The 18,345-nt window shown below is 36.2% G+C and overlaps 1 protein-coding gene across 1 annotated transcript; it reads right to left on the reverse strand.

Annotated features, from left to right (window-relative positions):
* Positions 1 to 112: 112 nt before the first annotated feature.
* Positions 113 to 13,525, reverse strand: LOC135469615 (serine/threonine-protein kinase TBK1-like). Its single transcript, XM_064748123.1, is given in 16 exon segments — positions 113 to 3,303; positions 4,210 to 4,284; positions 5,102 to 5,250; positions 5,470 to 5,566; positions 6,123 to 6,224; positions 6,937 to 7,053; positions 7,626 to 7,747; positions 8,359 to 8,587; positions 9,042 to 9,192; positions 9,977 to 10,191; positions 10,727 to 11,017; positions 11,272 to 11,429; positions 12,097 to 12,187; positions 12,829 to 12,919; positions 13,421 to 13,495; positions 13,498 to 13,525. Coding segments are annotated over 16 exon segments (3,258 nt in total). The 5' UTR covers positions 13,523 to 13,525; the 3' UTR covers positions 113 to 2,033.
* Between the last annotated feature and the right edge of the window lie 4,820 nt (positions 13,526 to 18,345).

Below are 18,345 nucleotides of genomic sequence, written 5' to 3' on the forward strand. Positions count from 1 at the left end.
GAGTCCCTGTCAGTAGAGTGGATCTTCCATGTTGGAAGTGTGTAAGGCCGTAAAGAAACCAACATCTTTGCTATAAAGGGGCTTGATAAATTAATTATGAACAAGTTGAATATAAAGTTTGTTAGTAATACTTTAATGAATCAAAGAATTGCAGTAAGTCATACTTGACCCACTTCAAACAATTTCTCAAATCAAAAGTGAGTTCACATCAATAGAAATGATAAATTCTCCAGTGAAAAATCTTCAAATATTAAATGATGTACTTGTTGTAGGTAGTGTTTGACTCGTGCAATTCAGGAGCAACTACTAAAGAAAACCAAAGTGATAATTTATTATTAAGGGTCATTGGGCAAAAGTATTCTGAATTGTAATAATGACAAGTTACAAAATGGTACAGGGCTTCTACATACTCGTACAACTTTTGTGTACAGATTAACAAAATGACTGAAGATAAATATATCTCAGTTTTTAAAGGCAAAGAAAATGAAATGAAATATATATGGGAGATGAAAGACCATTAAACGCCGCCCAAGAAAATTTATTTGGTTGGTTTTTTTCACACTGTACTCAAGAATATTTGACTTATACAACAGTGGCCAGTGTTATGGTGGGAGGAAACCGGGCATAGCCAGGGGGGAACCCAATCCAGGATTTGGAAAGACTTTTTTTTCCCTTTATTTTCAGCTTTTATTCAAAATAGTCCAGAATAATCAGTATGCTAAAGCTGTGACATTGATAGGTTGCTGTCTACAAATTGAAAACCATTTGCATTTTCAATGTAAGAGATGAACGAGTTGTGGTCACCACTAGTTTTGGACAAAGTAGAATTACCCAGGAATAAAGCTGAATTTCATATTAGCATTAGGTTCATGTATCAAGGGCATTCCATTTTTAATATCAACTGTTCTAGGCAATGCAACTTTTCCATTTACTTGTGAAAACCCAGCTGTCATGACAATACACTTGTCTGGGGGACTGGAACTTTGAAACAAAGTGGGAGATCTGAACAGTGCATTTATCAAGAATTTAGTAATAAGATAAGTATGTGAACAAAACCACTACAATTAATGACACTGCATCTAGAAGATAATGTATTAGTAGGTTTTTTTTCTCTTCATTTTCTTATTTAAATAAACTTTTTTTGATTTTGTTCCATTCTATTTACATTTTGTGACAAAAAGAGAAACACTAACACTTGTGATAAAGTCCAGTCACCAGAAAACGCAGGTCGCGAAAGGGTTTCACAAATTAAACAGCAAGACAAACATTACACATTACTTCATAAAATACAAATACGAACAATTTTAGTATGCATGGTTACGTCTGCACTGGTAATCAGAGCTAATGAAAATAAATAAACATGTCAAAAAGTCGCAGCTGTTTGTTAACATGGAGTATGGACAAATAAAGAATGCCATGTTGGTCGGAGTAAGAATGTGCACTGCAGCTTTTAACAAATCTGTTCTCTTCAGAATGTGAGATCATACACTTTACTTCCTATTTCATTAGAACCTATCTATTTTCTTACATACAATGTATACATAGCCATCAAATATAATACATGGATCAGTAAAGTTGCATTTTGATATTAAGCTGCATCTGACATCCACTGACAAGGAGATTGGTAATTCAGGCTATACTAGAGATATTGAACGTAAAATACATTGGCACCTCTAGGTTTCGAGCTGTCATGGACCTAATATAAAGAAATGTGACTAACAGGTAATTACATGTCAGTACAAGTAGAAGAACTTTCACTCTAGTCCTATCACCCTTCATGGAAACTGTGCAAGTGCACATCTTTGCACCTATGCAATTTATATGGCTACTGTTGTCTAGAAATGGTAACAATAATTCTTGTGAACCTTAGTCAGAACACCTGAACAGTAGAAAAGGCAACTGTTTTCATGTTTCTTCACTGTCACATCGTAACAAATGAGTGACAGTTTTTGTCAATATTCCTTTGTCCGAGAGCCATGCACCTGAACTGAAGGAGCAGTGTTGACAGTGTTGTAGTTATATCGGCATTTTGGTCAGTAGGGCCCTGCTCCAGAAGAATGAAAAAGACTAACAATTGACATGTTGCCCATAGCCATTGCAACTTGTAGCGGACTTCGACCACACTCATCTTCGGCTTCAAGGTCCGCACTGTGGTCAATCAGGAGGCGGACATTCATCACAGAGCCACTTGTGGCAGCAACATGGAGGGGAGTCTGCAACCACTGATTACGCGACAACACACTGGCTCTTGCGCTACTCAGTAGAAGCTTGAGGGCTTCAGAATCCTTCTTACAAGCAGCATAGTGCAGTGAAGTGAAGCCATTGGAGTCCTGAGCATCCACGTTTACACTCCTACTGTCCAGGCTAAGGATATACTCCGTTAAATCAAGGTGTCCATGCAGCACAGCCAAATGAAGTGGACCCCTTCCTCTACCATCAGAGCAATCCAAGTTGGCATTGTATCTCAAAAGGATATCTACAACAGGCTTGTGACCATTTTGTATTGCCAATAGCAATGGGGTAAACCCAGCTTTAGATGTCAGTTCTATATTGTTTTTCCCTGTGGACAAGAGGAGTTGTACAGCTTCTACATAGCCACAAGCGGACGCCAGGTGGAGTGGTGTCAGACCATGTTTGTCTACAGGTGCAACATCAGCCACTCCATCCAAAAGAATCCGGACCGAGTCAGCAAAACCATGCATGGAGGCCAGGTGCAACGCTGTTCGTTCTGCTACATTCCTCAGACTCACCACATCTGGGTCTTTTTGGACTAATAACTTCAAAATTGATGATCTACCAAATCGTGCTGCAATATGAACAGCTGTGTTTTTCCCAATAGCCATCACAAACAGACTAGCATTATTCTCCAGAAGAAGCTGAACCATTTCATCACAGCCCTTGATTATAGCCCAGTGTAAGGGTGTGAGGTACAATTGGTCCTTACAGTCCACATTCACTCCTTGACTGATGAACGTCTTGCTTGCTTCAACATTTCCTGCGAAAGTACTAAGATGCAACAGCGAAAGCCCATTAGCATTTTGTCCATGAACATTCAAATATGATGGCATGTCAACCTCATAGTCTTGCAAATTAATTTTATTAGGAAATGAGTTTAGTGACGATGGCGCATTCTGGAAATGGCTCAGTCCAACTTCCAGGAAGACGCCTTTCTGGGTAGATGGGAATTTGGAAACAGAGCTAGTCACTTTGGTTGTCCATTTACGGAAAACAGATAGCGAACTATCTGCTTGACCCCATGCTGTTGGCACAGATTCATCAACAAGACCCATTTCTTTCCTCCATCTACAAACAGGCAAACAAACAAATACATCTGTGACTACTTAGTTATTACAGATATTGTATGCATATATATATTTTCATGTGTATATGCTAGTTGCTTTACTTATGTGAACATATCCTTCATTACAAAACGTAATACAGAAACATGCTTTAATAACCTTTGCGACCTTGTGGTCACCTGTCCAATTATTATTAATTTGATAACATGAAATAACCAAAATTATTATTATTTATGTAATGGTCATCCACCATTCCCCACCACTTTTGCTATTATTTTTACCATGTTTTACCATGCTTTCCAGGACTTCTGTGCGTGTTGTTTTTTATATACAGGATTTAAATCCTATGGAATCCTTTGAAAGTGTAAGAGATATTTGAAGATCGTGGTTTCATTTCATAAATCGGCATTCTTGAAGACTGGCAGCTTGAGTTTTGAACAAACCAAAACTCGCTAAATCCCGAAAGAACACCTTGTTGGTCTAACTCATCCTATTTTTGTTTTTCTTTTCGTGAAAGTTTCAAATTTCATCTGGTCACACGCGAGTTGCTTGTCAGAGATGATATAGTCATGTACATGAATTATGCATAATAAACACAGCCCATCACTATGACACCCTATGAACATTCATGTTGTATAATAATACTTAATTATTCTTTCTAAACAGTTATTGATAAGGGCAAGATCCCAGTTGAAACAATAGTCAATGTTACCCCACCAGTACTTTTATCTGTAATCCGTGTGATAATAAGACATTCTGTTCCTTTAGGGCCTTTAAATGCCACCCAGTACACCCACACCAAGTTACAGTAAGACAGTATTCTCATTCCGCTGTAAAATTGCCAAAATACAAAATAGACCCTAAAGGAACATGCGTCCATACTTTGACACTAAGTTCAAAGAAAACAAACCTTTTATGCAGGCTGTTTGTGTTCTCTTTGATGTTCTCTATGACCTGCATAGTATCAAAGTTAAGGCTGTCCATGCTGAAACAAAATCAAAGGTATTCAAGGTGTGTTGTATGAAAGTTGTAATTCAATTTTTAGCGATTAGGCTTCAAATATGCAATTATAATCAATGTAATGAACAGATACAACCTAACGGCGGTTTTCTTATAATGAGTAGATCATCTTTGATTGGCATTTAGAAAGTTGTGAAAAATGAAGCAGGATAGTACCTTTATAGGACAACAACGTTTCGTTGCAGAAAATTTAACTTAAATGATTTATATGACCTTGAAGAAGGTCATAGGGTCAAGGTTGATAAAAATCAATCAAGTTCTTCCCCATGTAATGGTGCAAGTGTGGGTGTACGTTTGGTGAACTTGGGCTAAGTTGTTCTAGAGATAGCATCTTTACCATCTTTTAATAAAATTAACTTAAATGACCTCAATGGCCTTGAAAAAGGGTCAAGATCACTGAAGAACAAAAGGGATCTTCCTCACGACGATATGTATTTATGGTGTGAGTTAGGTGAATTTGGCATAAATTGTTCTCGAGATGTCATGTTTGGAAGCCTTATATAAAATTTAACTTAAATGACCCCAATAACCTTGAAGAAAAAGGTCAAGGTCACTGAAAATCAATAGGGTTCAAATTGGAACTACAAAGAAACTTAATTATTGCCTAAAAACATAAAATTGTAAGATACCGATTTTCTGTAAAAGCATAAGTTAGCTATTGGAAGAAAAATACAGAAGTTTCAATTTGAATTGTTTAAGCTGAAAATTTGTGGTTATTCTCGGGTATAGTCTATAACAACGGCAGATTCATGAGATCAAGGAGAATATAGAATGAAATATACCTTTCTACCAGGTACTCGACTAACGAGTCTGGTTTAGCAGCTTGCTCCTGACTTCCATTTCGCACCCAACGAGCACCATCTCCTACGCCATGAGTAGACTCTACAGACAGTCCCTCCAGGCTCTGAATTACCTTGTCGTCCTGGCAAAGCTGGGGAAAATATAATTTTTTACATTTTTTACATGTTATTAGTCAAAAAATCATTTACAGAACAATAAAACTTAAACTGATATTTTAACACATTTCTGACAAAGAACCAATCCTTTGGTAAAATCCAGAAACAAAGCCACCTTCAGTTTGCCACCATAAATTCCAAATCGTTCAGCATCTGAAAATTCTCTACGATATCATTTAACACATATTATTCACCTTATCAAGCTTAACAGTAAAGCACTGTTGTAAAGCAATAAGATCTTCCATTTCCTTCTCAGTTCTGTGACTATCACGTCTCAGTGCACTGGCTTTGCTGAAATCAAAAAGTGACAAATAAAACTGCATAGCGAGATGAGTATAAAATACCTAAAATGTCAAAAAAGAACCCAGAACAGTGACAATACAAAGTAGTTCCTATCGAAATATCTACATCATTCTACTCCTGAGAAAAATCGGAAAAAAAAAAAAAAAAAAAAAATTTTCATTTGTGAGTAGAACAGAATATACTGTATTTGACACAAAACTTCATCCATGATTAAGTCACACATTTTCCTGATTTTTAAAGTTCTACTGATCAGTGGACATTAGAAAAAGTTTTTAATTTCAATCACTGTTATTTCCACGAAAGTTGAATAAATATTTTAAATAAAGGAAATGATGTAAAACATAAATTAAATTTCATAAATCCTAAAAACTGAAGAAAAAAAAATTGAATTTTTGACAAAAATATACACAAAATTAAAATTGCTAATACCTATTTTGCTTTGTGAGCCAGCCACAATTCAAAACTTTCCATATATTTCAGACGATGAAGTGCAAATGCATGGAGACACTGGGAAGGCAGTGGTTGGGGGGGAGGGGATACTTACCAAAGCCATGCACAAGCCTTCAGATGGATCATTTGGGAATTGGGAATGCAATGCTCTCTTAACATGTTTCTTGCCTTCCCTGTTAGCGTGTACAGATTGTTCCTGGGAAACATCATATGAAACCTTAAAACACCACATTTTAACCTTAATGGTACACCACTTATCAAACCAGAAAAAAATACTGAATTATTCATTAAGTTTTATTTTACGCCAGAATTCCTCCATGTTTAGACAGTATTTATTTTAGCACACTTTGTTGGCATCATTCTGTCTATACTGATAGAACCTTTGTGAATCCCATGTCAAACCAGTGAACCCAATCCACACAAGTATAAATCAAACTACATCTGAAGTTGCCCATTAATTTATATTTTCGCTGAACTTAGATTTGGTAGCAAGGCTACCAAACACTTCACATGTAGGGGACACAAGAATGCAAAACTTCAGTTCAATACATAACATTTACTTTAACAAGGATTCTAATACAAACAAGAAGATGCAAGGGCACTAAGTGTTGTCATTTATGGTAATTAACAAACCTGCAGGGCATCAAAAATTGAACATAGCTTTCATGTCACTGCACTTTATATGTATGCAAAACCTGAACTCAATACATGCGGTACTTTTTAAGATAACACCTCTAACATTTCCTTATTACTGATCCCGCTGTTACTGGACAGTGATGGGTACGACACAAACATAGCTTGTACTGCATACAGATGAGCTTAAAGGCAATTTGAAAGACCATTCAATTGTGAAATGACTGAACACATTATTTCATTAATTGGTCCTTTTGCAATTATTTGACGCTCACTTTTCAAACTTGTGTATCTGTTCATCATTGTATGGTAGCACCTTCTTCTGTTTATCTATTTTGAAACGTTCCATTATAACCGTAGCACTCTTAATTGTCATTTCAAGCCTTGGTGCACTGAAACATATAATATTTTACAAATGTATATGAACATACAGGCTAAAGGTCTTCACAAAAGAAGAAGTCAAGTTAAGGTGGCAGGTAAGAGGGAAGTATCAGGATGGCTGACAATACCAAGAAGATGTTTCAACTTCAGGACTGTGTTTGTAATGATACTGCACAAGCACAATGGTATTCATCATGTATGTCCTTTTCTGCATATGCGTTCAGACACCTTACTTGAAACAACTATATAGATTATCTTAACAGAGAGTGGAGTACATACACCTGCTAGGCAGGGGGCATAACTTGTGTTCTGAGCATTCTTGGTTTCCCTTTTTATACATGTACATCATGTACAAGCATGTAGCAACAAACTGACATTATCATTAACTTTGAGATGTGCCAAGGCAAAGTGACTGAGACATGGTCAATGTATGATTTTACCTTTGTCCTATTACTCAGGGTCAATAAAAATATTACCTGATTCCAAAATAGAAAATTTGTTAAATAAAATAACTCAATTTCACAGAAAAATATTTCAGATTACAAATTTCCATTATTACCGCATGATCTACTAAAATAATTACCAGCGCATAGACTCTTCACAGCCCAACTTGAAGTCCCAGTCATTTTGGAGGTCTTTTCTTTCAAGATGATGAGATGTGTAAAGACCAGTGCTCTTATTTATCACTGACAATAACTTATCCATCTGAAAAAAACAATATTTACAAAAAATGAAGTCATTCGTAGGTCAATTTTTTTGACATCCAAAGATTAAATGTGGGGCTAATTTAAACATGAAACAGGGGTATAGTGGTATATAGGAGCTACTGCAAATCTGCTCATGTCCCCATACATAGACCAAACTAAGATCAGCATTTACTTTACTTTTAAGTTATCAACAACCAGCATTAAAGTTTAACATCAAGAATTACATCAGATGACATATTTTTTAACAGTTTATTTATTATAAACATTAAACCTTAATACACTAGATCATGGTAATAAAACAGTAATTGTGTATTTTAGTGGTACGCATAGTGAAAAATGTACATTTTACACATATAGGTACATTGGTGCGGAATTATTGGCATTTCACATTACATGATCTGCAAACCATGCCAACTGAAACATCAATCCCATTTGTCAGATTGATTCCGGTTCAAAATTTTAAATAAATTACACCTTGCTGGTGTCTTGTTCAAACTAGACTGGTAGTGTTCAAAGAACCAGCGCTGAAAACATGAACCATTTCACTTGTCTTCTTGGAAAATCAGATAGAATGACTAGATTTAATTTCTTATAAAATCAAAAACATACCTTGACCTCAAATTCATCTAAAATTTGTCGATTAGACTGCCACTCCCTTGACAACATGTGTAACAGCTTGGACAGGGCAGGTTTTTCCTGAGAAAACAGCCTAAGCATATGGATCTTATCCTCTTTGCTCCTTGAAAGATCCAATTTTCGTTTCTTTGTTTCTTGACAAAATCTTCTTAAATGGAAGTCATTATCCCTCAAGTGCTCCAGTGAGTGATACAGCTGATGTCTAAAAAAAAAAAACGTACTAGAACAAATATTTGCAAACAAAACACTCTGTGAAACTGTTATTAACTGGACAATCAATTAACTGTTGATTTGACATGATGACCATGCATAAAAAAGTTTGACAAAAATGAAATTCCAAATATAATGCCTTCTGAAAGCTTTTAAGTCTGTGAATGAAAAAAATTTGTATGAAAGCTTTTTCCTGGCAAACCATAATATTTTTGTTCAGTTTACTTAATTAGACTGCAGTTTGTGGGCCCAAGTGTTTTCAGAACTAAAATGGCTCTAGATATGGCTCTGTATGCCAGTTCTGTTTTAGAGATTTTTTTAAAATCTGATAAATCACAAGCCTTATTCCACCAGTCTCACCTTCTCACTGGCTACAGATTCATCTTTATTTATGCCTGAATTTCTCCTCGTGTCTGGCCTATGTACAGTAGTGTCAGAGTACTTACACATAATTAACAATTCCCTCATGAGTAAGACGTTGCCTTAACACACAGTCAGAGATCTCTCGGTGAATGGCATGGAGGATACCGACACACATCTTAGCCAGTGGGTAGTCATTGTCCAGGCTCATTGTGGTGCTGAATCGTGGGAAGTTGCCTAAAACCACATAACAGCATAATAGGTAATTGAAAGTGAGAAATAAGCCAGTCCTCAGTTGTTCTAGGAAGTACATATACATACTTGTAGATATGTGAAGCTCAATGATCAAAAATATAATAGCAACAACGTTTTCTTGCACAAAATTAATCTTATGAATTCATTTTATAAATGAACTTCCAATGTTTGGTTAGATCTTGAATGAAAAGGCCAGCTCTTATAACAGACATAACAAGCAATGTAGAATCAGCTGGCTGTGTAAAACTCTACACACATTCACTACGACAGTAAATAATACAGTGATCTGTTAGATGTAAAAACATGAACTAATCAAGTAACATAATTATGCATGTATGGCTTCATGCTTAAAGTACAAGGTCTTATTTATATACAGCTTTGGTTTGTACTTTGCTGGTCTCAGCAAGTCTGGTGCATCATCCTTAAGTCAATGACTTGGGATGAACAAAGCAGGCACCATTTTATAAGAATGCATTTAGATATGGGGTCCAAACAGTTCTCATCCATATTGCAGAAATTTGTGCAAATTTTGCTCATGTTTGTAAATATTTTAACACTTTCCAGTGCACATACTGGTGTCACTGGTAACATACTGTTTATGCATACTGGCCAAATCTGCTTTTAAACAGCAAAAATTGTCTGTGTATAAACTGGCGGAAGCAATAGCATAGAGTCACCAAAGAATTTTCCCCAAGAGCTGAATCATCCTATTATCAACTGAGCCCCTCAGGGGCAACAGCTAAGAGACATCATAAACAAAACTCACACTCACTGATATAAGGTGATGGAAATGGATGTGAATCATTGTCATCTTCTGTGAATATGAAGATTGGTTTGGTGTGACTAATACACCTTGGGTAAGTCACAACTGTCTGTGTTGGGTCCACAATTTCGGATAACAACTGGTTCTGGTAGATTATCAACTGCTTTGGTGCTGGGATTTCCGTTTGCTGTGCCACAAGTTCTTGAATCTTGGTTAAGCTATAAGTAAAGCATAATATGAAATTTACTAGCCCCATATATGTATGCTTAGTTACTGAGCAACTGTGTAACTAATACTGTCAAGTGCTTGAACAATATATACATGCACCTTCCACACAAAATATTTTGTAAGAAGTGCCTTGAGACATGTATGTATTTAGTCACTGGATTGGATTTGAACACCCTACTCCAGGTTGTGAGAAACTGGACTGCCAGAAGTAGATGACTGTTCTTTGCAAAATACTTGACAATGCCACTGAAAAATAAACCACTGAGAAGTAGATTAATACCAGTAAGTGAAATGGTCTGTGGCAGAATAGCTTTTGTGGAAGGAGCCACATGGGTCCTCATTTACTGTTATATTTCGTACGTGCATATATGCAAGTATCAAGTACAAATATGGGTGACCCCATATTACAGTTGATAATAGAAGTACAAAGCGCTTTTTTCCTGTAATATGGATGTGATATAATAAACTCTCTTGACCAGAGAGGAAGCCATACTTTTCTGCGTGAGAAATGAGAGAGAGCCTTACTTGTCTGTAACATTAGCATATATCTTTACTAGGGTCCATGTTGGGACTGAAAACATGGGGATGACTTTCTTGGAGGTAATTTTCTTGGCTTCTATGAAGAATCTGTCGAACTGCCAAGTTTTCCTGGGATCTGCCTCAAGAAGACTTGCCAAGAAAGGGACAATCAAGAGTTGGAGGCCTTGAGAAGCTCGGCAGGACTGAGGCAGTTCACGACTCCACTCAATTGGACCTGCCTCTGTGTTCTGCACACCAGAGATAATACCAGATTCCTTCTGTGTTGTTATCTTGTGCCTGAAAATACAATAGGCAGGGCATGAATGAGATAATTACTATTATGAAAAATTAGAAGTGCAATCTTCGCTCGCTTATAAATAAAAAGTCTCCAGTGTTTACAGGAAGAATTTTCTCCACGTCCTGAGTATATTCAATAATAACCCTTCAGCTACAAACTAAAGCACTAGTTGTATTAAAAAATAACAAAAAAAATAAAATCAAAATAAAACAACAGTATTTATAGTACAGAATTACTCAATAAACTGGCTTACATGGTCTCTCGGTTTCTTCGACCTCCAAAAGGTCGAAATGGCAACTGACCAGTCAGAACATGATAAAAGGTAACGCCTAAACTCCACAGGTCCACAGTAGCACAGAAAACCTTGTAATCTTGGCCTCTCAGAACAGCTCGCTCATACATGTCTGGGTGCTGCAAATTAGAATAGGTTTTACTAAGACTGAACTCAATTTTCTACATGTGCTAGTCTCCTCTGAAAAATAACAATGTTTATTTGTTTGTACAAAAAAAAGGAACCTACATGAACCAAATCTATACAATTATGATATATTTTCAGAATTTTTTGTTTTCACAGGGAGCAATTCCTGCGATGCAAATTGTAACAGTTACCATACCTGTTTGTCAATAGTCGGAGGTTTATAACACGTCACGAAATAGCAACGTATAAATACTGTCTCGTGACATTGTATACTGAACAGCAACAAGGACTGCTAAGGCTGTCCAAGGCACAGTCATAACAGCCAGGTTTCATCCAAATGCATCATTCCCCTTATTATTTCTTGACAGAATTACTTGATTTTTTTTTTTTTTTTAAATTTTGTAAACTTGCTATGTTTTACTAAAGTCTGTAAACATTAGAGCAAATCTGCTGTATATGCTTTAAATTTGGTATTGCTTAAGAAGAAAGAAATTTCTTTCCAAAATGAAGGACAGAATATGTATACTTCAAAAAAGTATATGTAGCAATATCTTTAAAAATTTCCTCAATGTGTGATTATCCAAATGTAGATCTTTGTTTGCCTGCCAGCTGTTACAAATTTGGCAACAGGAAAAAGGGAAGAAATATTCCTGGTTTTACCAAATATTCTTCTGTGCCATAGAGGGACATAAATTGTTCCTCTTCCTCTAGCTCTCTAGCTGCACCAAAGTCTGTCAGCTTATAAATTGACCTGGAATAAACATACACAGGAGCTGATTTCCAAACATCCCAAAGGCACCAAATATGAAATTACTTTATGTTACAGACCACATACATGCAACCTTATGTACAAGACCAACTATCCACCACCCATTTTACCACCTATTACAGGGAATGTTTCAGTCACGCCATGTCTAAAAGGCAACATTTCTTGGTGAATAGGTGATAAAACTTTCCGCCATATACAGTCTGTCAGTTCCTGCATTGTGATGGATTGATGGATTTACCATGCTTTTAACACATCGGTACGGTCAAGACTGATGTGAATTTTATCACGATGGATCAATACAAAAGTCTACCACAAAACTGAAACTGAAAGATTTGTATGCCTGTCAAGTCATATTCAACAAGTGACTATACTTACATGCCAGCACATTTTTTTTAGACAAAAATTCCATTCTTACTATCAACTGAACATTCACATACCAGTAGACGGAAAACATGTTAAAGTGTATGCTTACAACTTATGATAAAAGACAACTCAAATTCTAGTAAAGCTGATTGCTCTATCTCAAGCTTGACAGTAAAATTATAAAATATCTTAAAATGACTGAATATGTGTTGGATGTATGAATATAAATCATAATTACTTACTGTTCCAATAAACCTTACCTTCCATCTTCAGAAATAAATCTCATAATATTGCCAGGTTTTATATCCCTATGGACAATTCCGTGTTCCCGCAGATGTTTCATCCCAGATGCTGTATAATTCAATGGTACAGGAAATTTAATGAAAATTATAATGCCTTGAGCACTACAGACCTTTTACACTACCTCTTAAAAAGTCTAAAGAATTTGTCCACTAAACAAATCAATTTTGAGAAGTTCTTTTGTTGTCAGTGTTGAATTATAACAGTAAAATGGGTATACTTTGGCCATCCCATGAGACCTTCAACCTTTTAGGCAACAATGCCCAAATAAGTGAATCTCAGAATGAAGCAGGTAACTGTATCAAGACCCCATAACTACGAATTCCCAATCCACATTCCACTTTTTCCCCACCCCTAAACAAAATTCCTGGATTTTTCACATAGTAAGCATCCATCACTACAATAGAATGTCTAAGTTTTATTATCACGGTGCCCATGACAGTGCTGGCACTTTTGGTACTGATAATCTACTGTGCCTAAATGTTCATCTGCTCTGAGGTGAATACCCAACCAGTTTTAGGTTCACAACATCCATGCCAAAATTCAACTAACCTACATGTTCCAAGATTAACAGAAACTCTTCCTCCTCAACACCAAAAGCATTCTTGGGCTCCTCCAGCATGGTGTAACACTCCCCCCAGTGCACAATTCCATCACTATAACCTGGGTTTGTTGACCCTTGCTGAAAATGACAAAGTCCTCCTTGAAAAAATAGATCCTTTTTCAGAATATAAGGGGAAGTTCGCAAAACAGATATGATTTTAATGGCATGTACTTCCATAATAAAACAATAAAACTTAACATGGACATGTAAGATGTTGTAAATACAAGTACATTTGGATCATCTTAAAAAAATAAAAAAGGATACAATATTTATTTATTATTTGATTGGTTTTTTATGCTCTTCAGTATATGATATACAAATACCAATGCCATGAATGCCAAAAGACAAACACCTTTACACCATTGCATTACACATACCTCTGTTTCTGAGGCGATCATGCGGACTATGTTTACATGGTCCAGTTTTCTGAGCACTTCAAACTCTCTGTTCTTCACTCCAGTGGGTCTCAAGTTACCGGCATCATTAAACCACTTTCACTGCCACCTGCTCTCCTGTCCTCTGCTGAAGAAAGAACTTGCCAAACCTACTTGGTCAACAACAACACTTTCAGCATAACTCTGGTTATGTATTAATGACGGTCCAATTCACAGTACTATATCTCTCTCTCCCCGTGGAACACCATTCAGAGGTCACTGCTGCCACAACACCCAAATGCAGTGCACTAATATGAGGAAGAAAAATGTATCTCCTTTGAAGAATACTAAGCAAGGAGAGTAGCAAGGTTTTGAGCTCTTCAATACAACTCTTTGTGTCAAGGTCTGTCTCGTATGTTTCTTATGCATTTGTACATGTCTAATCTTAAGTAACCAGTAGTTCTGCAAAAATCTTAAGATATTATAGCTGTAAACTAAAGGAAAACAAAGTAGCACCTGAAAATAAATACTATACTGTGATCATACACTAACTTTGATCCTACCCGTTATCAACGCCTATTCGCAAATGGGCCACATAACAATTTTATTTTATTTGATTGGTGTTTTACGCCGTACTCAAGAATATTTCACTTATACGACGATGGCCCAGCATTATAGTGGAAGGAACCGAGCATGTATAATAAATACTCAGCAAAATTCTCGTCTTAGAAGTGAACATGAGAAAAATACCTCATGCATGCATGTATAATGCTGCATGATACGCTATCTGTTCTCCATGAAGGCGAGCATTACACTGGGTACTTGAATGAAACCCTACACTAACCTTCATTTGCACATATATACATGTTATGTATATCCATGTTTGAGGTCCTTATCTCTACAAAATCCTTGGGTACTTGAATAAAACCCTACACTACCTTGTTTTGCACATATATACATGTTATGTATATCCATGTTTGGGGTCCTCATCTCTACAAAAGCCAGATTTACGAATGGGTAGAGCAGCCTAGTTTGACCTATATACACTAAGCATTTTGTATTTTATGTTGAAATCCAAACGAGAGCGCATGTGCATGGCTTGTCCATTTACACACTTGTAGCTTGAATGGACCAAACAGCATTTACTCCTTCAGCACACACGTAACAACATGGGCTAACTACACGTACATTTATGCTCTACAGGTGAGCTCATCTGCATCATCAGAATCCGTATTTGAAAATACAGAACAGTGTTTTAAAAGTGAGTACACTTATGTAACACTTTCTCATTTGGCATTATGAAAACTTTCATTTGTCATATCATTGGCTTGCGGACAACAGGGTGCCATAAGACCTGCAAATATTGTTCACTGAATTTGTTTCATAAAAAGATTCCAAAAAATTAACGAAACATCCAATATTTTTAATGGTACAACTGGTTGGAGGAGGAAAGAAATTAACATGTATTTAGGCAGAGTCAATCTATCTGTCAATTCTGTCCAATCTATCTGTACAACGCTGAATCCAGGACAAAAGCCTTGGCAGACAAAAACCCTGGCAGGCAAAAACTCTGGCGGACAAAACCCTGTCGTTTTAATTAACCAATAAAACATATCAGACAGTCTTACAAACATGATGACAAATATTTGTTAAGGGGACTTCATACAGTGTAACTTTGTTTTCCATCTAAAAATTTGTCATCAAAGGGTATCCCAGTCTGTCACTCGAGTTCAACAGCTTTTCTCTGTCTCTTATGTCTCTAATATTATTATTAAATATAAGTTTATTCTACGTAGTATCACTATACTTGATTGTTTGGCTGAAACACTATGATTCACAATATCACCTCTCGGCTGCCATAATGTATGCATTTTAGTCAGTTTACCAGACATCTCATGTAATTTTATGTGTTCACCATAACAGATGTTTCTAAAAATTTTGATTATTTCGACAATTTACACCAAATATAATAGTTCAAGAAAAATATTATTTTTGAATATAATATAAAAGAATAAATTATAATTTATTTTTATAGGTTACTGTGTATTTTTTTTATATGACCCTATGTGGATGTACATGACAAATAGAATGAATCCACTGATCTTAACATTAAATCAGAAGAATTCCATATTAATTATGAAATTATAAATTTATGTATTATTCCCCAAAATCCGGAAAAATGAATAAAAAAACAACAAAAATAGGCTATAGCATGTAAAATATATTTCCAGGCTATGAACAAGTGATATATATATATATATACGATTTGTATTCTTACAATAGGCAAAAAAAAATCCAACACAAGCTGCAATATAGCAATTGTTAACTGTACGTGTAGACTTCTTTAGTTTTCAGATAAGCCTGGAATGGAGGTCAAGCATCCTGTATACTTCTGAGAGATATATCTCTTTTTGATGTCGTCAAAAAACGGTCAAAATACATGGAGACTGAACGAGCAAGAAGATTTTCTACTGACCACAAAGATGTATTGAAATCTGGTAAACGTCACTTAAGGCAGAATTTTTAAAGTTTTCTCACACAAGCAAGCAACCTATGTTATTTTTCATACACACTTAATACTGATCAACTGCTTATGTCCACCAGGAGTTTGTCTGCAGGAGTTTTGTCCACGTGGCTTCTGTCTGCCGTGGCTTAAGTCTGTTCCTCGTACAAGGCTATATCACATGATTTGTGGCCAAAAATTCAGCTTCTTCGACTTACCTAAAGTTTGATTTGTATTTTTAGCTGTACTCAAGAATATTTCACTTATACAACGGCAGACAGCATTATGGTGGGAGGAAAGCTGGCCGAACCCAGGGAAAAACTCATGACCATCCCGCATGTTGCTGGCAGACCTTCCCACTTAATTATGACCAAAGGAAATCAGCATGAGCTGGACTTGAACTCACAGAGGCCGCATTGGTGAAACTCAGAGGCTCCTGAGTCAATGTGCTGTACTGACACGCTAATCATCACACCAAGCAAGTCTCAAGTTTGTTATTCTAAGAATGGGATTTTCAGAATCAAATAGAGGCCTTGAAATGATAATTTTGATTATATTTTTGTTTGATAAGGAATTAAATCAAATTTCATCTGCAAAAAACACTCTTACATAGCCCTGTCAGGTGGATGAATCAATCAGAATCAAGTAAAATGTATCAACTGAAAATGCAAAACTCTAGCTCAAATGGTGTGATTTTGGTATTATTTGACATCTACTATACCTTGTTTCTTCCTGGACACACCATGCTGGTTGCTCCTTGACCAAGCAAGCGTTTCACATCCCAAATATAGCCAGGTGACCCTCTTAGACCACTCATTATTACTCTGGTCCACGTCTATTAGTTAACTCTATCACGCAACATTTCATCCCTGTCCAAGCACAAAAAATCTGAAACAAATAAGAAAAAATAATCACATATACCATCACACATCACATCAAAGAATTTGATTGTTCAAATTCCACAATTCCTAAGTTTTCCTTGGTTTGTTATTCACATTACTTGGGGCCACAGATCTTTCCCCTAATTTCTTATTCACATGATGATTACTCACTAAACAAAAAATCACCATCAAAATTCATAAATTCATAAAAGAGTATTTCTGTTTTACAGCAAAATATCCTTAAAGTACCTTCTTCTGTAACACATGTACTTCAATGAATCACTACCAATGAACCGCTGTGTCATATCAAGATTATTTCATCATCAATTGAATAAAATGTGAAATTGAATGGCATATGTTAAGCTATTTATTTTAAAACACATTCCCTCTGTCCAGGAGCCTAAAAGAAGAATTTAATCATGTAAAATAATGAGACAATTGTTGAGTACCAGTACCATATATTCATTATATATTTATACACCAAGACCCATTTTGGGAGGATCAGAGTGAGTGCTTGGGGTTCAACATGGTACTTAACGTGGTATGACGACAACTCTCAACAGGAAAGGCCTTTTTCACTATATCGCAGTGTCTAACCTATGCAGTCATGACCTAGATACTAGCACATGCCTATATCACATGATACCAGCGTATAACAAGCCTAGGGGACAACCAGTACTGAATGGATTACACATTTCAGGTCACACCATTTGGTGAGTGTAGAATGTAGAGACCATCACTGTCCAATATATGTCCAAGTGAATCATATCAGCACTTTGCAACTTGGTCCTTATCCATGCAGTGCTTCATAGCGTTGAATATGTAATTACCAAAACAATGTTCTAGGTTGCCATTACCATACTTGTCATTAGGTAGTTATCTGCATATTACACGATGAGGGTTTGATAATGAAACCAACCCAGAAAAAATGGCAAACTATTTTTTTTAACCCAAACGGTTTCTTCACTGAAAGTTAGTTTATTTGATTTTCCGGCCATCACTGCATCTGTTCCAAGTGATTGACATACAGTAGAAAATAATACCTAATCAAGTCATTTTGAGACAGGAGACCTTATATTTATGCAACACAGTGTAATGGCATCATGTTCTCCAAG

This window comes from Liolophura sinensis, chromosome 7, assembly GCF_032854445.1.
Source record: "Liolophura sinensis isolate JHLJ2023 chromosome 7, CUHK_Ljap_v2, whole genome shotgun sequence".
NCBI lineage: Eukaryota > Metazoa > Mollusca > Polyplacophora > Chitonida > Chitonidae > Liolophura > Liolophura sinensis.